The sequence below is a fragment of the Strongylocentrotus purpuratus genome, unplaced genomic scaffold (assembly GCF_000002235.5).
Source record: "Strongylocentrotus purpuratus isolate Spur 01 unplaced genomic scaffold, Spur_5.0 spur5_scaffold_11, whole genome shotgun sequence".
In the NCBI taxonomy this organism is placed as follows: Eukaryota; Metazoa; Echinodermata; class Echinoidea; order Camarodonta; family Strongylocentrotidae; genus Strongylocentrotus; species Strongylocentrotus purpuratus.
This window is the reverse complement of record NW_022145596.1, coordinates 8,074,400-8,096,929: the sequence shown is the minus strand read 5'-3', so window position 1 is coordinate 8,096,929 and position 22,530 is coordinate 8,074,400. Positions and strand designations below refer to the sequence as shown.

The 22,530-nt window shown below is 37.8% G+C and overlaps 1 protein-coding gene across 1 annotated transcript in view; it reads right to left on the bottom strand.

Annotated features, from left to right (window-relative positions):
- The window catches only part of LOC586038 (transmembrane protein KIAA1109), a 39,819-nt gene extending 20,367 nt beyond the window's left edge, over positions 1 to 19,452 (bottom strand). Inside the window, exons 1-17 of the mRNA XM_030980549.1 lie at positions 19,361 to 19,452; positions 17,639 to 17,972; positions 16,565 to 16,643; positions 13,279 to 13,343; positions 12,190 to 12,349; positions 11,673 to 11,766; positions 10,953 to 11,143; positions 10,093 to 10,172; positions 9,147 to 9,285; positions 8,198 to 8,354; positions 6,990 to 7,160; positions 6,292 to 6,409; positions 5,504 to 5,656; positions 3,729 to 3,826; positions 2,874 to 3,031; positions 2,020 to 2,314; positions 1,016 to 1,201 (exon numbers count right to left, since the gene is read on the bottom strand). Coding sequence (XP_030836409.1) covers positions 1,016 to 1,201; positions 2,020 to 2,314; positions 2,874 to 3,031; positions 3,729 to 3,826; positions 5,504 to 5,656; positions 6,292 to 6,409; positions 6,990 to 7,160; positions 8,198 to 8,354; positions 9,147 to 9,285; positions 10,093 to 10,172; positions 10,953 to 11,143; positions 11,673 to 11,766; positions 12,190 to 12,349; positions 13,279 to 13,343; positions 16,565 to 16,643; positions 17,639 to 17,855 — 2,361 coding nt within the window. The 5' untranslated portion in view covers positions 17,856 to 17,972; positions 19,361 to 19,452. The remainder of the gene's footprint in view (positions 1 to 1,015; positions 1,202 to 2,019; positions 2,315 to 2,873; positions 3,032 to 3,728; positions 3,827 to 5,503; positions 5,657 to 6,291; positions 6,410 to 6,989; positions 7,161 to 8,197; positions 8,355 to 9,146; positions 9,286 to 10,092; positions 10,173 to 10,952; positions 11,144 to 11,672; positions 11,767 to 12,189; positions 12,350 to 13,278; positions 13,344 to 16,564; positions 16,644 to 17,638; positions 17,973 to 19,360) is intronic.
- Positions 19,453 to 22,530: the final 3,078 nt, after the last annotated feature.

Here is a 22,530-nt window from a genome sequence, read left to right as displayed (position 1 = left end):
ACTGTTACAGATGGGCTTTAATGTAAGCAAGTGGTTCTTAAAACCTTTGGAACCCATGATCCTTCAAGATATTCTTGGTCAATAATGTGAACCTTGATTTACATATTGATAGAAATATAGCCCAATTCAGGGATCCCGATGCAACTTGTAACATAATTATAAGCATGTAGAACATGAATGGATTTGTTATTCATACAATATATCATAACGAATCCTTCATGACCCTTGAAACTGAATATGATCTCCAGAGGCTCAACATCTGAAGATTAAAAACAAATTCTTCACACACAGGGACTGGTAATTCAGGAAATGACTTGCATATGGAAAAACACCAAGGGTCAAAACATCAAATTCATAAGAAAAGATTAATTACACATCCTAATAACGAATATTCCTATGGTGTGTACCTCCTCTATAGATATGGGGGGTGTTTCACAAAACTTTTAATCAGTGACAAATGACAGTTCTTATTATAAGCAACTGAAATCCTTGCTTCTGATTCGTTATCAGCAGATTTGTCACTGATTTTTGTCATTTGTCATTGAAAAAAGGCTTTGGAAACACCCCCAGGTAAAGGTTGAACTGTTTCTATTGTCAAACATATTCACAGAGACGCCAAGTTCAAAGATCAGCAATGCGCGACATTTGCATGGTTTCAGCGGGCAAGTGCGCAGGCGAGGGTATAACACACCTATAAGGTATAGCGTTTTTTCAAAATCTAGCGCACGTCTTGCGTGAGAGCATTTCCAGACCCTCGAAATGCGTGATGTCACGCCTAATGCGTGATACTTGGTAGCTCTGTATTCACCTTAGGAAGAAAGCCCTTGATACCATCGATGTTAAGTGACTTTGTGATGTTGATTGGTTATCAGCAGATTTGTCACTGATTTTTGTCATTTGTCATTAAAAAAAGGCTTTGTGAAACACCCCCATGGTGCCACTACCCTCATCCTCTTCCATCCATACAGTTAAAAAACTGTAAGGTTGAAGTGTTTCTATTGTAAAACAAACTCACCTTAGGAAGAAAGCCCTTGATGCCATCGATGTTAAGTGACACTGTGATATTGAATGGTCTTAGAGCCATCGGGTTGAGGACTCTGCTGTCAGCATACTTGGTGGGCTCTTCCTTCTTGTCTCTCGCCTTTCGATTCAGTGGAGACATGAAGTCCACCATGTCCTGGTTCAACCCAAGGAAATCCTCCTATTATTTTGAAAGAAGAGAATATGATGTGAAACTTTCTTCTTCTCTCTTCTTCAAGATAATCTGCCTCCTTCAATTCTGAAGATTATTGCAGATGCCGTATATAGTCGGCCTGATTGGGGTGTGCAGGTGGACCACTACACCAGGGTTTCCCCCTACTCTGATACGAATAGAGCAGTGGGTTCTTAACGTGCAAGGGTGGTGACTGTCCTGTACACGGGGCCTCCATTTAACGTCCTATCCAAGGGATGTTTTCCACTTAGCATAGCCAGCGTCTATGAACAAGGAAGGGGCATGTTAACACACAACGCAGGCTTCAGTCATCCGCAAAGGGTGGGAGTCGAACCCGGGATTTTTGGTTCGACAGGCAGACGTTTTACCAACTGAGCCAACTCGCCTTCTTTAGGAAGTTATAGTCAAGCAAAAGTGTGAGAACATTCTTGTCTCTCTCCTCTGCAGGCAGTGGAGATTTAAAGTCCACCATGTCCGGGATCAACCTAAGAAATATTCCTGTTAAATTTCACCAAGCAACCAGGAGTGCTTCTTAGAGAAACAGGATAATTTCACATTTAATCTAGAAGGAATCATTGAGTAAAGACAAAGGATGAGAAATAGACTCTTCCTCTCTACACGCAGCTTCATAAATGACTGCACAAATAAACAATATGATTTCCCCTAGGGTACATCTGATACTTATATGATTTACATATTACTGAAAATAACATTTCATATATCCTTTCAATTTAAAATAACAGTAATAAATCTAAGTTGCATGACATTGTGAAGAAAAAAAAAGATTTACTCCTTTTTTTTTTTACCTTGAGTGATGGTATCATCTTGATGAGCGGACCATAGGTCATGACGAGCAGAGGACCAATGTCCACCTCCAGCTGCAGACTATCTGCAGACAGGGATCCAGGATCGACCATGGACTCTCCCCTCCTCCAGCCCCCGTAGCTGGTCTGTGGAGGCACCGATGACCAGTGCTGCTTGCCCCTAGGACCCTGCTTGACCACGATCCTGGGGACATCCTCGTCCAGCGGGGAGGGGTGGTAGTTGTACATGATGCACAGGGCTACCACGGGTACGCAGGCGCACTCGATCCAGTTGGGGCTGAACATATGAATGAAAAGGGAAATGGATAAAACAAAGTTACACATGTGGTGAAATGTTATTTTGTAATTAATAGTATGTACTATTGTATGACACATGCTTCTGTGACAATTGTTCTGCAGACAATTCCTTACACTGATTGATTTCCTAACTTGAACCCTAGTGTCAAACTAAACCGAATCCTAGCCCTAACCCTGGAGCAATTATCGCCAGAGCAACTATCGGATCATCACGAGGTATACACGTACATCAACCATCATGACTCAGAAGATGGTCTAAATGATTTTGCAGCATAAGCAGGCAGAAATTCAACCTATAAACAGATTTCGCCAATTGTGAAACAAGATATAAAAACAATTGCTTAACAAATGTCTGTAAAACTGTAATAAAATGTAATAGTGACATCTCAAATCGTATTCTAATTGATCTATGAATATACACGATGGCTTGATCTTGATGTCATGTTTTTCATCAGGCTGAACTTAGCTGAGTGTATCAAAATGTGAACTGAACCATCAGTATGGTGTCTGTGAAGATACAGCTCCACCCCGATACTCACTCATCGGTATTGTGCCTCCAATAATGGCGATCTAGCCCCATGCTCTTCTTGTTCTCCAGGTAGCTGCAGGATGCCTTGGCTGATTTGTCCAGTGCAGTGAAGAGGTGCTGACTAGTGTAGCAGTCTGGGAGGAACAGGTATCCTGACACCGCATCTGCCTGTCAAAGATAATGGAGTGATACTGTTATGCACCGATTAAAAGAGCTGAACAGGGAAGTGTCAGCAGCCATTACTGGCGGCATCGAGAATGGTAAAAAATAGGTAAAATGTTAATGCTTTATTTCAGGGTTGGCCATGCACCAGTCTGATACCATAATGTACATTTACATGCATACCACAGAAAATAATGATATGATAATTCAGGCTATATCAAAAAATACATGCCACAAGATGTGGATTTAAAGGGAGATAGTAATGTATGGATAGATATCAGAAAATGCAAATGTGACAGACAGAAAAAGATAGAGAATGGGAAAAAAGTTGATCGCTTGTCTTTAAAATAACTAATATCTCACATGCAATAAGGAACTGTTGAGCATGTTGAATACGTGCTAATTACAGGTTATTATGTATCAATGTCATTTCATAATAATGCATAGTTTTGACTTGATACACAGACTGTGAAGTACAGTTTTATTATTTAACTAGGCATTGTGGCCTGTAATCCAGCTAACATTGGAAGTTACAAACTGATTCAGCCGAAGACGCAAGTTCGAAACTGAGTCACTTCTTTCGGACGGTACCGCTTAAAGGTCGGTCCCCAGACGTAAATAATCATATCTGATTGATACACGTCTGTAAAAACCCAATACACACACACACACGCACACACACACACACACACACACACATTACCTTGATGAGAATTCTGATGGGTACCGTCTGTGGAAGGTAGTCTGCAAACTGTAGGACGATAGACATCTCCAGCTGCTCACCGACAAGCCCAATGCATACTAGTCAAAGAAAATATATCTGTGTAAGGACTGACATATCAATAAAATCAGGACTACTGAAGAGTTTCCAATCAAAATATTTCCTACCCTCTTAATACCCATCTACAGGCCACTCTACTGATAAAATAAATCAATGCAAACATTGACAAACAAGATGTAGACTGTAATGAGCTGTAGCCTTAATAATTGTGGGCTACTTTCAGATATTAACACTGGAATAAATCAAAACTAGATTCGTAATACTTGTTTGGAACAAGTATAGGTGGGCTGGTTCAACTAAAATTTGAGACAAAATGAAGTGCACATTAGAGATAGCTAATTGTCTCAGCTACAACATACTCAAAGTTCAGCGTAAACGAAGCTAAAACGACGGAGATATTGCTCGCGAAAGACGGGAATGTAGAATCCAGTTTTGAGAAAAAGTCATGTCCCATAGAGAATACACGCAAAATGTTAAAAATTGACATGCCTCCTTTAATTGCAAAAATACGCCATGATTCCTTTGTCAAAATGAAAAATTGTAGTAATTACATTTGTAGAGAATTGTCTCAGCTAGAACATAAGAAAATTTTGAAGGAAATCGATCAATATTTATAGATATACAATAAATTATCCATAAATATGCTGACGTCATAATATGGAAATTGGAATTTTGAGTTCGGAGGCCATTATGATGTCATGAGTTAATTGAGGGTCAAATGAGACATGAAACAATATCTCTGAATCATACTCTTTTACAATATGAAAAAAAATTGGGGTCACCTTGCATCCTAAAGAGCTACAATGGATTTTGTATGGGCATGTTTTTGCCCATATATGCTATGTATTACAAGAGCTCGCAAATTTATGTTAAACGGTCGATCATTCCGTTATTAATAGTCATAAAGAGACAAACGTGGTATCAATTTGTTTGTAAAAATATGTGGAATATTATGAAAGAAAAAAAAATGGCGATTCTATGTTGTGTAATTGTTTTACGCGCGAAAACGCGCGCGCATGCGCGTGTGCGCGATTTTTTATTAAATGCTTAGAATGGCCTAAAACATATGCAAAATGATTTTAAGACGATTTTGAGCATTTTAAAATTTTGCGCGCGGATGTACGCGCAAGCGCGCGTTCTTTGACCTGAAATTGACCGGACGGATATTGACCTTGATCATGATAAATATGAATGAGAAATAGCTTTCGGTTATGAAGATATGATCATAAGTTGATTTTCGTAAAATTTTACAAAATGGCGCCTAGATGACGTCATCAGTGAAAGTCAATGTTGAAAACGTTATTGTGCTTTGTACATATGCCTATACATATGTGTGCCAAATTTGAAGGCATTTGATTGAGCCATTTTCATGTTATCTTGTCCACAAAAAAGTGGTTAGAAATAAGTAAAATAAATAATAATAAATAAATAAATAAATAAATAAATAAAGGCAATTCTAACGAAATTATAAGGTGGTCTGTACGTTATACAGCCCACCTGATTATGAACTTAACTCAATATTTAGAAAGTAGATTTTTTTTTAGGCCATTAGAACAATACGCTACCATATCCAACAATTTTCACTCCCATTACCTTTTTACCATCAAATGTACTCATTAAAAGAGAAAATATTTGTAAAAGTTCTTTGTGCACCATGACTATTAACCTATTTTCCAACGAGGGCATTATTGACTTACCATTTTCTTCATGATGTGAGCAATCCACCCAGTTGTACTCATTGACTGGTAGCATAAGTTCAAACTGATGTAGGGTGATGTTGAGTCGCACTGTGTAAGGTACAAAGTTGAACAGATCCTGCCTGCCTTTGCTCGACCAATCAGACATCAAATCTGGAAGATACAATGTATATATCAAATATGAGACGTCAATTTCATGCAAAGTACATGTATTGAGAGTTTGATAAAATTATGATTTAAACCATGTTCATGAGTTTCATGTATAAGTTGTTACCATTCTATAGAGTACATTTTATTTCCACATCATAACACATACACATGTTTCTACTTCCTTTCCAGCTTAATTGTAGAAGCCCCTCCTAATAAATGAAGTCATACTCAAATAAATAGAAATATGCATAAACTCGTAAATATATAAAATACAAATGACGCTGTCGGTTGGAAATATCATGGAGGAAAAAAAAGACAGAAATATTAGATTCAATTTTACATAAACATGTATTCCTTTTTTTGTCTTTTTCCTTTTTTCTTCCTCTGTGACATATTTTTTGAGCTTGGGTTCAAAAGCCTGTCTAGTATTTAAATCAATTTTAAGTATTCTTCACAGTTAATTAAAATGCTGTAAGCATCGAAATCGGCAGCCTAGCATAGCCAGGTAATGTTGGAGCGCCTTGAGGACCTTGCAAGGTCGATATGTGCACTATATAAGAATTCTATATTATTATTATTATTATTTTAATTAAGTCATGAAAGCACAAAATCATGGTTCCAGTAGTTTCCACATTTACCTGCAAGAAAGACCTTATGGGCGTAGATGAAGAACCAGTTTGCTTTGCTGAACGTCAGAGATACTTCCCAGTTCTGAGGGTGATTCCATGCACGGGGGTAGTGAACATCCACCTTGAACTAAAGCAGAGTGAAGATATAGAGGTCTAGTGGTTGGGTCACCGGACTATGGATCGTAAGTTAGGGGCTTAGAGTCCCTGCCATATCACTAATATCCTTTAGCAAGACCTTAATTTACATTTGCCACACTACTAAGGTAAGGTAAATGGTACCTGGCAAGAATTCATTAACTAATTCCTTTTCAAACAAAGTATTAAACTGTTTAAAACTCATTGATGACCATTGTCAAAAAACTTTGCAGCACATAATGGGTTAAAGTGGGAAATTTAAAGTATATCTCACTAACTCTTTTCCTGTAGACATTTTGAAATTGCAAGTTTGAAACAAAAGTATTAAACTCATGTAAATTCATTGATGACCATTGTTCAACAACTTGATAGCAAAGATGGGGACAAAAAAGGGAAAGGTGTATAGTAGCAATAATATTTTTGCTTATATAGCACTTAATATGTCGGGAATGTCTGAGTTTCTGAGCGCTTTACATTATTACCACGTTCATTAGATTCTGACTTGCCCGCACACAATGTATGCACTTTCTCCACTCCCTGGGGAACATTCCAACAAGAGCTACTAGGCTTACCTCTAACGTCTCACTCTTAATGAAGGATCTGTAAGGAAGACTGGTATCCGCATCCAAGAGGAGAAGCTGCCCAACGATCTTGGTGTTGTATCCCTCGATGCCCACCAGCTGTGGTATGCTGATCTCAATGTATGACCCTCGCTTCATGTCAATGTGGAATGCATTGGTCTCCTGCATTACAAATACATCAATTAACATTATTTATGCCAATGTCAGGAGAATGTGTGGGTTTGTGAATGCAAATATTTGCGACTTTTTGCATGTAAATTTCATTTAATACTAAATTTTTAACATCCATTATGTTTAAAGATTATTTGATAAGATTATGAAAATGGATACTACCAGGGTAATAGTGTCAATTTAAAAGACGTTAAAATACAGGATTTGCTGCTACCTTGTTTGGCGTTCAACAATAAGGGATAGAGCAACGTCGATCTGGCGCTGCTCAGTGGCTGCCGGGCTCACGATCAATTGGGCAAAAAGAATTTCCACTTTCGGTTTAATTTAATAAAATTTGGAGTGGACTTTAAAATATTATTTTTATTATTATTATTATTATTATTTAAGATATGAAATTCTACATGATATAAAGTTTAGGGTTACTTAAAGGAACAGTGTGAAGCCAGCACTTTACATCTTGTAACGTAATCATTACACAGTGCCCACTTAGTCTGAAGGCTGAGTTATACAAATTTCTTCTGAATTGAATTCCATTTCTGCAAGATAAACCCTTTCACGATAATCTTCCACATCTTGTGGTTTGGCTCGATAAGTTTTGATTCAGAGCCCTAAAAATATGCCACATGCAAGAGTAGAAAGGGCAAAAATTTCTGAACACATAGCATCTATTTTTGTTTCATGTCTATACTGCATTTTATGCTGGGAATTTGCAGCCAATGAATTGGCAACACGTTGAGAGATTCAATGTCATTGATTTTCTATTAAAAATGGTAATTTTTTTTAATTTCTTTTTTTGATTAAAAAAAAAAAAATCTTCAACTTTTCGAAAACATTCTTGTTGTTGTATATTGTTTTAAGGGATATCACATATTATTTGAACAATGTAACAATAAAAGAAAAATATCATTGTTTGTCATTTGAAGAACAATATGTAATCAATTTAGTCCTAAATATACTGTAAACACTGTCCTGAAAGGGTTAAAAGAATCTTGAATAATACAATAAAGTTAAAAAATAAAGTTACAAACCTTGTTCTTGGTGAAGAGAATGTCTATAGTAGCTTCCTCTACAATGTTCAAGGTGATGTCTAGTTTCTCAAACTGTCTCTTATCACCCGGGACAGCAGGTGGGGTGGCTGGCTGTGTGTTGTATTGTTGTGGGTAGAAGAACTTCATCAAAAACTCCCTGCAGACAAAGACAAAAATGATAAGAATTAGGATGAAATAGCAGGAAACTGATTTCCTAATATTGTATCAAACTCTAAAGATGAGTTTCATCATGGTAACTGCACTGATCACTGAAAAAGTTGTCATCAGAAACTGAACACTCCTTAATAGAGGTTGTACGACATTTGCTCCTGGGGCAATTGCTCCAAGTCAGTTTCCTAGACTAACCCAACTCTTAACTTTACCCCTTGACCCATCACTATACCTGATAGGGATTCAAGGGGAATAATTCAAAGAACATCATGGATAGTCTTGCATCCTTTTATCTTCTCAAAATTTAAATATGATCACACAAAATGAGCTGACCAATCATCCCCTATAATGCATGGATTAAGAAAAACTAGCAATATGCATTGTATAGTTTGCCCCCAGAGTGGTAACTTGGAGGACCCGGATTCGAAACCAAGACGATGCGCTAGAGCCCTCCGGTAAGGCATTAATCCTCATTACCAGGTCCCTCGGAGAGGACTTAAGGCTGTAGGTCCCCTTGCTTACAAGCATACACATGCTTTCTTTAATAGCAGTCATGCATTAAAAACCAACAAACAAAATCAATTTATACCAATTAATCAATGGAATACAAGCTGCAAGACTTTCTACTCTTCACAAAATGTTTTTTTGAAATAAAAAATTGATGAGACAACGAAGCAACTTACGATTAGTATTCACTAAATTAGTGGCAAAGAACAGATTAAACAGAAAACAATATTGCAAATGATCAGGACTCATATGTGAAAGGGGCTATCGTTACCTTTGTCTATCAGCCCATGGTCCATATGTGAAGTGGGTTCCCTTCTTCTGGCATGTGATGTCCAGTACCGAGACCGGTGGCTGAAATGGCTGGTCATCGTCCTCTTCTTCCATCAGCTCCTCTGGGGTTGGTACAAGGCCTTGATAGAACAAAGTGGACATTGAAATGGTCAAAAAATACCATGCATCAATTCTAATTATTTGATTCCACTACATACACTTCTTTTTCTTTTTTCTTCAAAATATGAATCAACAACAGCCTTAATTAGAAATCAATACAAACACAATTTCTGAGAAAATAGTATAAAAGAATGTTATGATTACCAACAGAAAATAAACAAAATATTTTCTAATTGCCTATTGGCCTTTGCTTTCTAAAGATGTTATCTGGGAAACTGTAAGGTACTTTAAATCACAAGCATCCATTTGCACATCAAGTACATTACATTTGGACTATAACCCATTGTTAGTTGTAGTTAAGGTAGTTTTATGGTCCGTTAATAAACATCTTAATTACCTATTATGTAAATTTAGCATTGTCATTAAGAGATTATCTCAGACATCATTGACTATTCTCTTTTTAGGGTGCTTAATGTCATTACATTGGTGGTGTGTGAAAGATAACAGCTAATAAAATGCTGTAAAGACAGTACGTTAAGATTGACATATACGCTGTAAATGAGCATGGAACACTAGCAAGTTTCACTGCCTATTAACTAAGATTAACAGATGACAATGCTTTTCAACCATATACACCCCACCTCTGGAATCAACTGCCCCTGAATATCAAAACAGCACACACAGTAGACATTTTAAAAAAGCACTTGAAGACGTATTTATTTAACTGATATTCCCACCTTCACACCTTGTAAAGTGCTGTAAAACCAATCGTGTGTGAGTGCTATATAAATGAAGATATTATTAACATTATTATTATTATCAATTACCTGGTTCATCTTGAACGTAATGTATTTGAACTTTACTGGACTGCATGACGACAAAGCCATCCCCCATGTATCTTGGAGGCCTGAATAGGAGAAGAAAGGAGAGAGAGAGAGAGAGAGAGAAGGAGAGAGAGATGGAGAGAGAGACAGAGACAGAGACAGAGAGAAGGAGAGAGAGAGAGAGAGAGAGAGAGAGAGAGAGAGAGAGAGAGAGAGAAAGAGAGAAAAGCAGAATAATACATAGGAGACTAAATTTTACAGACTGTACATGTAGTAATTGTGATACGGGCATAATAAATAGACTTGGAAAAATAAATCATCAAAAATGAGCTTCCTTATCACTACTATCATTATCATCGTCGGTATCAATATCATTTTAACCACAATAAACAATCCTCTATGACGTCGTCGAGAGCTCCTCATGAACTTCTACATAACGGTATTGTAAAACATGCAAGGAGGTCCTGCTATAACGTCCACGAAACAAATGCTTAGAAATAGGTTTCAGATCAACAGCCTCAAACCTTACTTAAAGGCATTGTTTAACAATATTAAATCTGAGATGCATGGCCCTAAGTGTTATCAGTGTTTTACCATACTCATTTCCACCAATAGACTGTAGTGTTATAAAAACCGTTAGGAAACAAATTTTTGAATTTTGATATCCAATCATAAATATCTTGATAATCAGACGGGTGATCGGCTTGTAAAAGTCATGGGGTTACTGCCTGACATAAAGGTTCATTGCAGCATGAGCTAAATCCAGAATTTGTTTTCAGAATTTGAGACAAAATTACCCAATCCCTTTAAAGTTAAACCCTGGAAAGAGGCAAAATATATTGAAGTGAATGGATCATACTTACTCATCTACTGGTCCGTCATACTTTGGGCTAGGTGCTAGGACGGCCCTTAACCCCTCGGCCGTGCATTTGACCTCATGTGTGAACTGGTCCCAGCGACACTCTGGCTCTCGGGTGGTGTAGATACCGTGACAATCCTCAATGTTCAGCATGAGAACGCTCGGCACCAGCTTGTTGCCAAACACAAAACGACCCTGGGAAGAGGAAATTTAATTTGCGATATTTGATAGATGTTTGATAATAAGTTATAATATATATGTACTATGGCTTCACAGAGGTGTCATGGTCTGGAATGTGAATCACATGGTTCAAGATTTGTTCCGCTGTTGTACTAATATTCTGGTGTAGTAAATGGGTACTTAACTCTACACTGTACATATACATTAATCAATTATTCATACCCTTTGTAAATTTGATGTTTTTTGTGTTTTTTGTAACTCAAGAATGAAAGGTGGGCTGGTTGAAGCAGATCCTTTGTTGAGTCTTTTTAGATACAAGTTTAATTTGTCACATTCTCAAGAAATATTCTCATGAATAACCTAGTTGTTATTCTTAACATGTACCTTTCAAAATGTAGCTGTGTTTGTATACACCAATGTAATATGAGCATTCACCTCAATATCTAAATAATAGATAGTAGGTCCTTATTCTCAAAGCTAACTCTCAAGGCTTAGCTGGAGGAATGCAAAATTCATTGTGTAATTCAAAGCGTTTTTTTCTTACGTCAGAGATTTCAAATTTGATGACACCAAAGAAGTCTCTCCATGAAATCCCTGCAGCATCATGCCTTCTCTGCAACTCACTTCTTCCATCATTCCTAGAGGGAAAAATTTACAGACAAAAGGTCAACAGTTTAAAGCACATTGTATCTAAATTATAACAAGTAAAATATCTTAAATGAGATTTCTACTGTTTTTATGATTATTAAAATCCCAATAGTTGGGTATTGTTGGCCTTTAAGGATGAGAGAGGCCTGATCGACTGCAGATTATGGTGATGTCAGACCAATAATATTGCTGTCTGTACTCTGAAATTGTTATGGCTTTTTATTTTTAACAAAAGAAAGATTAACAGTAACTAATAATTGCAATTTTACTGTTTGTATGTCCATAAAGAAACGCAATCTGAAAGATTATAAATGCTGCTATTTCATAGTCTTTCAATTTTATTCAAAAGCAAACGGCAGTTGGATCATTTAGTTTGTGGTAAGCTTTAGTTGAACCTTTAAGAAAAAACTTACTCAGCATTACTGTCTCTGGTTTCTGTTTCTCTGTGAGATGTCATCTCCGGAGGCAGACCAAAGGCCTTCTCCAGCTGGGCATAGAGGGATGTCTTGTTGTAGAAGTGCACTTCACAGCTACTCAGGAATACTGTCAGCCTCGTCTCGCATTGTGATGTATCTGGAAAGATGAGAACCAATATGATATCTAGAGCACTGACACAGGAAAAGCGCGTTCAGATATATGACATGGTAAACCGCCACCAAAAAAAAACAGTATTTTTTATGTTGATTCATAAATGAATGGCAACTATGCTCAACAAAGGTCTTTAGCATATTCACCGAGGTCTGTGTTTTAAGGTACGGAAATATGATGCGAAACGCACATTGCGTCATTAAAAATATGTACATGTATCTATTCTGAACAAGGCTAAATGCCCCCCCCCCCCCTCCCCTTTAAACCCAATCATCCTCAATACCTTGATTAATAACTCATAAAGGCATGCCCCTCCCTCTCCAATTTTTATTTTCAATTTAATTCAATTACAAATTTTAACAACACTACAGAATTGTATCCCTACTACAAAATCCTGGATCCGCTCCTGATCCAAGGCTCCATATTTTCAAAGGCATCGAATAACGTTGGCTTTGATCTAATATTGTATTCAATTAATTCAGAATTGCATATTACATGCACCAGGCACTGTGTTATAATTCATCAAAGAGTTCCTGAGTTTCATAAGCTTATCACTCCTATAGATATGAATATCTTAATGATTAAAATAGAGATCACAAAGCGGTTGGTTAGATACGTTTGTACTATAATTAAAGTGACTTAATAGAGTGAAACCTGTGTATAAAGGCCACTCAAGGGATACAAGAAAACAGGTGTTTTAAGCAGGTGGTCTTTAATGTACATATACAGGTTGCTTCAGGACATGTTTCAATGAGAAACACAATTCAAGGGAAACACTATAACAGAAAATATCTATCTGTATGTAAAACTGCATATCACTTATATTCATCACAAATATAAATATATAAGCTCATTCAAGCACTTTACAACACAAAAAATGTGAAGAAAATTATGAATATCCACAATGACCTTACCTTCCTGCCCCCCTAAAGGTGTATATGGCCTCCACCATCTGAATATCAGCAATCCATGCTGGGCTCTACAAGGAGACATGAACAGAAGATAGCAATGATAGCATCATACAATTCTACTGCACTGGAAATGGAAAGTTAAAGTGACTTGGTAACATTGTTGAAGGTTGATGACAAAATTGTGTAGTTTTTGAATGAAATGTTACTTATTATATTCCTTCTACTGTACCAATGCTCTAACAGGCAAAACATCCTGAGAAAACCCTCAAACCACAAAGATATTTATGGTTTTCTATAAAGGTGTCACTGGTCAACACCTTTAACAGTGATTAACAGTAAATCCTCCCAACCACTTTTTAATTTTCCCAACCGTTTTCCCTTGAAAATAAGTCATAAAACAGCCTATAAAAAATCTGTCAACACTTAAATGTCTGGAATGATATATAGCCAATTCATTGCTTTGTGACAATTTACATTCACCTTAAATGTAATTAAATTGCAAAAACATAGTTGGGAGAATTAAGGAATCGATCAGATCAGTTTTCCCCAGTTTTTATCATTAATAATGGTCCGTTTTCACTCAAACTTTCAGATTATCTTTAATTGTACATAGATCTAGGACTGAAGTCACTACCTTAGCCTTAGCACCATTTTCTCTCATCTGAACAATGCTACTAAAGTGTTGGGAGCTCCAAATTTGCCCCAAATTTAATGGCAAAATTTCACTTAATTATTGTATCATAATGTGAAAAAGGCTGTCATTTAAGACACGCTTCTGCAAAGATTTTCCCCAAATTAATGTGTTTGAAGAAAATATATATAAAAGAATATACAATTTCATTGTTTTCAGTTGCAGGCAGATATCCTAAAAAAAATTATCATTTCATCAATATTCAACTTCAAACACATTTGTTTTGAAAATCCTTGCAGAAATGTGTATTAAATGACACCCTCTTTCATATCACAATACAATTTAAGTGAAATTTTGCCATCACATTTTTGAGGCTCCCAACACTTTAGAGGGCCTTTAAGGCTACTGTATAAATGATAATGATGATGATTTTTTTTTCTTCATTAGGAAACATGTAAACCTGACCTTGAGCATCCATGCTATGCATTACAAAGATTTTACAGCAAATTGAATTGAATACAAAGTGAACTACATGTGTACTGTAAAATCAAACGAGGTCACAAGCAGACTTGTGATTATAATATAATACCTGCATCACACTGAAGGCCATTCAAATCAAATTTTAACATTATAAAATGTAAGAATATATACGGTCTGTATATGCAAGTAATGTCAGTAAAGTTTGCAGAAACGTTCATATCAAAAACATACACAGATAGATTACATTAAAATAAACACATTTTCAAATAAAATTCATTACTATTATTTTTATAAAATCCACTCTATAATACAATATTCTATAAAAAAAACACTTAGCAATGCATAATATAATTAACTACTACACTAGAAAGAACAAATAACGTGAAAATATGCATTTCTGCAGGTGGCACCCATTTATAAATAGGTCTACCTGGGAAAAGAACAGCAGTCGAATTACATGCACATATTGCTACTTGAATGCCTGATGAAGCTTGAAATTGCCAACTGACCTTCAATTGCGTCAATGCATGGATAATGTCATTAATCAGTACAGTTTTGTATTTACGAGGCTGATTAATCTAACATCTATATTACAAAACAAATATACCTATCACTCTAATATACAAGAGAGGGTTTCCAGTTTGTTTTGTTTGTTTGCTTGCTTGCTTTTTTTTTCTATGAAGCAAATATTATAGATCCATTCACAAGCAGATATTTCCAATATATTTTATGCAAGTTGCAGAAACAGTTTGTTAAAATGAGTTTTTAATGCAAAATGTAGGAATGTCAGTGTGCAATGCAGGCTTGTGCAACATGAGTTCATCTTAAGAAGGCTACACCCCTTTTCCTGTGTGCGGATACTCTCGGTTTCCACTTTCACTTGAATCTTGAATGCATGCTGATTAGGAGACAGTTATCTAGTGGACTGGCTGCATAATGCACACTTTACCTGTTAGCCAACACTTTACATGGTCAATTATATTGCATGTACACTCTGAACCGGCATTTTTTAAATTTTTTTTTTTTGGGGGGGGGGGTAGATATAGTCATATACATGTACATAATGCAACATTGTTTTCTTTTTCGGGTATACTTCCAAATAATTTTTCGTTGTATCTTGGTATTGATTCATGCAAAGTCACATGGAATCGGTAAAGAAGATCTTCAAATTATACTACAATTATTTAGTTAATCTTTTTTTATATTCTCGCTATCCATGTGACTTACTGCAAGTCTGCAACCTTTACTAATGTTTAACTTTTTTCTTTGCTGAATATACAAAATATTTATTTGACTGATATGGTCCTATATCAGTGACAAAGTCAAATGCAATTGTCACCAGAGCAAAATGTTGCGGGGGGGGGGGGGGTGAGGGGGAGGGGTACCCCTAACCCTATCTAGCCGGGGGTGGACTTTAGAAGCCCCCCTCCCCCCTCTACATTTTTAGCAATCATTTTTGACCGCGAAAGAATCTTGCGCTGAAATTTTATGACTTTTTTCTTTCAAGTCTTGCTAATCTTTTCAAATAAATTTTTCGAAAATCGGACCTACAGTTACAAAGTCACATGACCTTTTGTCTTTGCATGTCATCCCGAAAATCACTCATTTTCGTAATTTGTGTAAAAAAAAATATGGAAATCTCATGTTCCAAAAAGAGATAAAACATTGGTTATTTGGTCTTGTTTATAGTTTAGGTGGTTCTTTAGGGGTTCAAAATAGTTTAATTATAGTTAGTAATGAAATAAAACAACAAAAACAATAAAATACATAAGTTGAAAAAACAGAGTAATCCATAAGAAATTATCAAAAAATAGACGACATAAGGAATAACTTGGCTCTTCCAATTTTTGTTGGTATTAGTAGTGGTCTAAAGAATATATGTAGTGAAAACTAATGTTTGAATATGAATATATGATTTATGGGTAAAAATGTGAATTTGATTACCTTATTTGCATAAACATGCAAATGAGCGATTTTTTTTCAAAAAAATTAAACTACCATAGTAATATACATACTTCACTTCACATGCATGCAAATTTTCGCAGCGATTGGCCGAGATCATAGGGGGGGGGGGGGGCTTTAGAAGCCCCCTCCCCCTCCCCCGCTTCCTCCCCGTTATCGGTTTCAAAATAGCCCAGATTATATAGGGTTAAAGGTAGTGATTTGCAATTAGCCTACCTGATTGTGCTGTCTTCTGTGATGTAAGCCACATCGTAAAACATCACCTTTCCAGACAACACTGAGAAAGAGAAGGAACCTTGAAGAGAAAATGAGAACAAATAAAGGTAAGATCCCAAGTGTTTACATATTACATAAGACTAGAGAATGTGCTTCCTCAAGATTTGTTAAGTCTCTCTCTCTCTCTCTCTCTCTCTCTGTCTTTCTGCCTCTTTCTCTCCCTATTTCTATATCTCTCTCTCTCTCCCTCTGTCTCTCTTTCTCTCTGTGTACAACCAACAACATTTTGCTTTCTGTCTCAGTCCCTATTTGTTCTTCAACATCATCACTGTCTACTACTACTTCTTCTACAACCATTACTACTACTACTACTATTACTACTACTATTACTACTTATTCTTCTACTCTACCGGTAACTAATAAATGTTATAGTCCACATACTAAGAATCTTGCTCTACGATTTGTTACACTGTGTAGATAGGCTACTGTCTACACAGTGCAATGCACTTTAATTGTATACGCTGCGTATTGCTCTCCTCTTTAAGCACTTTTAGTGTTAGTACACAAAATTTGATCTCACACGAACCAATTGGTCACACCACCATGCATGCACAGTATGTATCATACACCGTTTGCTAGCTGTTAATTGAGGACTTGTTGCTCTAAAATAACGGAAGAAGTGAAATATTTCCGATGTGGAACATAAAGCAAATAATCACCTTTTGGTTTCACGCGATGACAAACATCACTTCCTCGGCAATCTGAATGCATACGCTATCTTTCCTCAGCGAATAACTACATCCAGATCGCCTTGGAAGTGATAATTTGTCCCATCACCTTCACCAATGGTAATTATTTGCTTATTATCAGCAATAACATTATCAACAGCAACAATAGTAAAATTAATTCATTCGCTCAAATACACATTCACCAATTCCTACATACATGTCTAGGTTTGAAATCTTTTTTTACTTTTATTGTACTAGAAATGATGATGGTGTTTTCATTGAAATAAACCATTTAAATGGACCATTAAATATTTCTATTTCTAAGAGTCAATAAAAATATACTCACCAACATGGAGATGGCCCTGTTTGATGAACTTATTGATGATCTTGGTGAGCAAGAAGCCTGAGACTCTAGCATTGTAGAAGGCCAAGTAGAGGATCCAGATGCATGCCACAAGGGTCACCGCGAGGGTCACGAAGAACACCTCCCCAAAAGACCCCGTTCCTGAAACACCAGGCCCAGGGGGAGAGGATGTGGTAGTGGGTGTGGCCGTAGACGACATTCTGGTTGGCTGGCTGGCTTGTGCTTCCAAGCGCAACCCCTACTAATCAATGTTGGTGGTAGAAAGCTTCATGGAATTCATCATCTGCTCTGATTGCATTTATGTCCAGCTTGCCAACTGAAAATAACAAGTGAAAAGGTAAATAGTTTGTCAAGACTCCTGCAGATGCAGCAAACTCTGAAGATCAAGGTAGTTTGCAAGGTTTGTTGTGTGCAGGAATAAGTGATAAACTCATTTTCTTCTTTTCGTTCTTCTGGTAATCTTCAAGTTCAAAGGACTATGAGTATGCAGCCTATCATGAAGATCAAATAAATGGTACGAGGCCTGAGCTGAGGAAGACAAATGATTTTTAATGGGATAAGGATAAGGGCATTATAATTTAGATGCCTCACTAGTACAGGTTTCTGTTTACATTCAACTCTTTGCAGGGGCACATGGATGCCAATTAAGGCTTGGTGATATCAATGTCAATATTATCACCATCATGACCATGTCCAAAATCTAGCCTATCAAAGTATCAACTTGGTTTGGAAAAAATGAAAGAGAAAAAGACTGGCAAGAGTCATTAATATATATTCCAATAAGTACTTGCGTATGATGCAAAGAAGCGCTAGGCTTCTGAACAAGCGCCTAGAAGCACTACAGTACTGTGCAGAATGCGATCGAATGGTGGTTTCCTATTTCAGATAACAGAGACGAGGTACCACAGGCTAAATGCTAAAGTTGTTAGATGTCTCTGATCTCTTTAACTCTGGGAAGCTCCGATGCCGAAGGCGTCGGAGCTTCGGGTGGTGCATCAAAAAACATTCTAACAGCGGGTTGGGCAATATTATCTCAAAATATGCGAAGGGAGTAATTACAATTTTGACTTGGATCTACTTGGTTGCTCGACTCCTCTGGGCATCTATCCATTAACTTGAAATTATAATTTGAAGAAGTCTTCGATGGGAAAAGGGGGTGATTCTTAGTACGCACTAAGTATGCATGCGCGGTAGGGCGTACTTCTCTTCGCCGGTTGAATCGACGAAACAACATGGAAGAATCGTCGGGGTAGGACGAAGAATCACCCTCTTTTGGCTTTTCCCCATCGAAGACTTCTTCAAATTATAATTATAATTATAATTTCAAGTAGATGGATACATGTAGATGCCCAGAGGTGTCGAGCAACCAAATATTAAAGTCAAAATTGTAATTACTCCCTTTGCATATTTTGAGATAATGTCGCCCAACTCGCTGTTAAAATGTTTTTCGATGCACCGCCCGAAGCTCCGACGCCTTCGCCTTCGGCATCGGAGCTTCCCGGAGTTATGTGGGCGTCGACTCTTTCATACAGCTCTTTACACTTCAGCCCCATACATTCGACTTCCCGTGAGTGATTTTACTGTTTGGCATCGTTCGTAAACACAAACATGACAAACTAGGCCTGAAATTAATATATAACCAATTTAAATGAATATCTACAGTAAATATAATAATTATGCCATAATACATAGATCTTCACTCACGTAAAATCTAAATTCAGTGATTCAGAGCATATTTGAATTGACTCTATCGGCGTACGAATTTATTCAGCAACTTCCTCTGTCAACTCATAATCATTAATAAATACGGCGCTCAAGCGCGCGCTTGGCGCAGCCGGCCGACGAGCGAGGGCGAGGAGCGCTACGTCGTACGTGCCCACGGCCACGGCTAGGACCTTTGATGACCCCTAAAAAATATAGACTCTACCTAGATCTACATCTATACCCCAGTCTTCGGATTCAGGCTTGCGACCCCCCCCCCCCCCCCCCCCCCCTATAAAAAAATAAAAAAAGATTTTTTTAATTATTTTGTTTTGCTCAAGAGAGGGGGGGGGGAGGGTTGATGTCTATCTTCCTTCATATGTCTTTCTTTTTTCTTTCTCATTTCAGCTTCCTTTATATCTTCTTCCTTTTTTCTGCCTTTATTTCTTCCGCCTCACTCCCTTTTTCCTTCCTACCGCCCTGCTTTTTAGGGGGTAGGGGCGGGGCACGCGCTCCCTATATGCCCCCTGCATCCGCCACTGACTCCTTTTCTCAATTTGTTTTTTAATTTTAATTTTTTAATGATTTTTTTGTTGTATTGCAAAATGTATGACAAACAAATACGACTTAATTTAAATCGAAACTCCGACAAGTAGACGATTACAAATACCTTCAAGAAAAATAATCATCATTTACTTCATCATAGTCTAAAAAGATATGGCAATGTGCGTATTGGCATCGGCTGTAGATTATAAGAGAGAGAGAGAGAGAGAGAGAGAGAAAAAAAAAAGAGGGAGAGAGAGAGAGAGAGAGAGAAAGAAGGAAAAGAGGGGAAAGGGAAAGAAATAGAGAGGTAGAAGAAAAGAAAAGATGGGGGGGGGGTACCATGCAGTTGCGATTTTTCCGTCAACAAGATGTGGATCGGGGGGAAAGGCCCTTGCCTCCCCCCCCCCCCCCGCCAAAAAGGGAGGTGGAGGGGAAGGGAAAGGGAAAGAGGAGAGCTAAAAGTGAACAAAAAAGAGAAATAAGAAAAGAAAAAATGAAAAGAAGGGGAGATCAGTTGCAATTAATTCGGCCAGCAACGTGTGAATCGGGGGGGGGGGCGGGACCAAAAGGCCCTTACCCTCCACCCCCCAAGCAAACTTAAAAGAGAGAGAAGGAAGGGAAGGGAAGAGGGAGAGAAAGAGAAAAGGAAAAAAAGAGGAAGAAGAAAGGTGGGAGAGACCAGTTGCGATTTTCCCCGCCAACAAGATGTGGATCGGGGGGGGGGGTATGTATGTATGTATGTTTTTATTTATTCTGCTTGATAACAAAAGTATGAATATAAACTCATAACAGTAACAAAACAAAATGCAACATAATGTGATGCCTAAAACCCCTCAGCTTCCAGGAGCTACGCCCCCTGGACCCCACGTCAATTAGTGTCGTGTCAGTGTCACAAATAAGGTATAAAAATATGCTCATCTGACCGTAATTAAGTGCCCATACGCCCTCCCCCTCCCCCACCCACTTTGAAAAACGTTCAGCAGGGCCTGCATGTAAAAATGGTGGTGAGACGGAATTCGTTCCTCTCCCCCCTCCCCCCCCCCCAAAAAAAGGATTTTGCTCATTACGCCACTGCTTTAGTGGTCACGTACGAATATTTGGTTTGCAAAATTCCAAATTTTGCCCCCCCCCCTAAGAAATCCTGGACCCGCGCCTACGTTCAGACCCTACGTTTAATCCAGGGGCAGAGCCCCCGGAAGCTCGGGTTTCAGGCATTTAATCACGGTCAGATGAGCAAATTTTGACCCCTCATTATTTTGTGACAAAGGCAGGTCACTAATATTTTTTCTTTCTTTAGGAATTTGCCATTTTCCAACAAACGTATAAAAAAGATTGAGGAAAAATCTCGGAAAATCATGTCATTTCAGCAACATTTGTAAATCACCGGTATCGAATTAGAAATAAACCACGTTTGAATTATATTTAGGGGCATTTGTTTCCCCAGCCCCCCCCCCCCCCCCCCCACCCCATCAGTACGCCAGTGCCACCCCCCCGATCTACACCTTGTTGGCAGGAAAATCGCAACTGATCTCCCCTATAGCTTTCTTCTTTCTCTTTTTATTTCTTTCCCTATATATCTCTCCTCTTTTCCTTTCCCTTCCCTTCCTTCTCTCTGTTTTAGGCTTGCTGGGGGAGGAAAGGGCCTTTCGACCCCCCCCCCCCCGATCCACGCGTTGTTGGCGCAACTGTTCTCCCCTTCTTTTCACCCTTTTCTTTGCCTCTTCCTCTCTTTTGTTTCCTTTTTGCTCTCCTCTTTCCCTTTCCCTTTTTTCCCCCTTTTTAAGGGCGGGGGGGGGGAGGCAATGACCTTTTGCACCCCCCCAAACTACAATTTGTTAGCGGGAAAATTGCAACTGATATCCCCATATCCCCCTTCTTCTTTTCTTTTCCTCTTCCTCTTTTTTTTCCTTCCCTTTATCTCCTCTTTTCCTTTTGTCTTTCCCTTTCCTTCCTTCTATTTTATTTCTTGATGGGGGGGGGGGGGGGTTGGAGGTAACAGCTGGGAGGCAAGGCCCTTTTGCCCCCCCCCCTCCCCACGATCAACAGTTTTTTCTACACTACCCCCCCCCCCCCACAACAGGCCCCATTGACATATTGTGCCTTGGAACCCTTTTCCTTATATCAACAACAACAATAATTCTTATTCAACTCCAAACTTGGAAAAAATGATTTACTTATTTTTTTTTAATTCTGGCTTTCCCGCCAAAACATTTGAATTAATTGTAAATATGTGGATTGAGATTATCATACTTTATTTGATTAATGGGGTATATTGGACTTTCATTTTAGTCTCTTTCTGGCTCTCTTTCTTTCTTTTTCTCTCTCTCTCTCTCCTTTTCATTCAGACTGAAAAAGTATTGAATATTATTATGTCTTTTTTTGATTGATAAAACAGAATTGTTGTCCTTCGTGTACTTCGTGTAGTACTTTATTTTGTTTACAAGTTCATTGTAAGGTCATTGTATCGATCAATTAAAAGAATAGCAATAAATATGTTTAGCGACATAAAAATGGGTTTAACATCATCGGCTTTTTTTTTGTTTAAGTTTTTTTTTTAATAAAAAAAAATCCACTTGCAGGGTTTCGATCCTAGTACCTTCCAGTTACCAGGCGATCGCCTATCCACG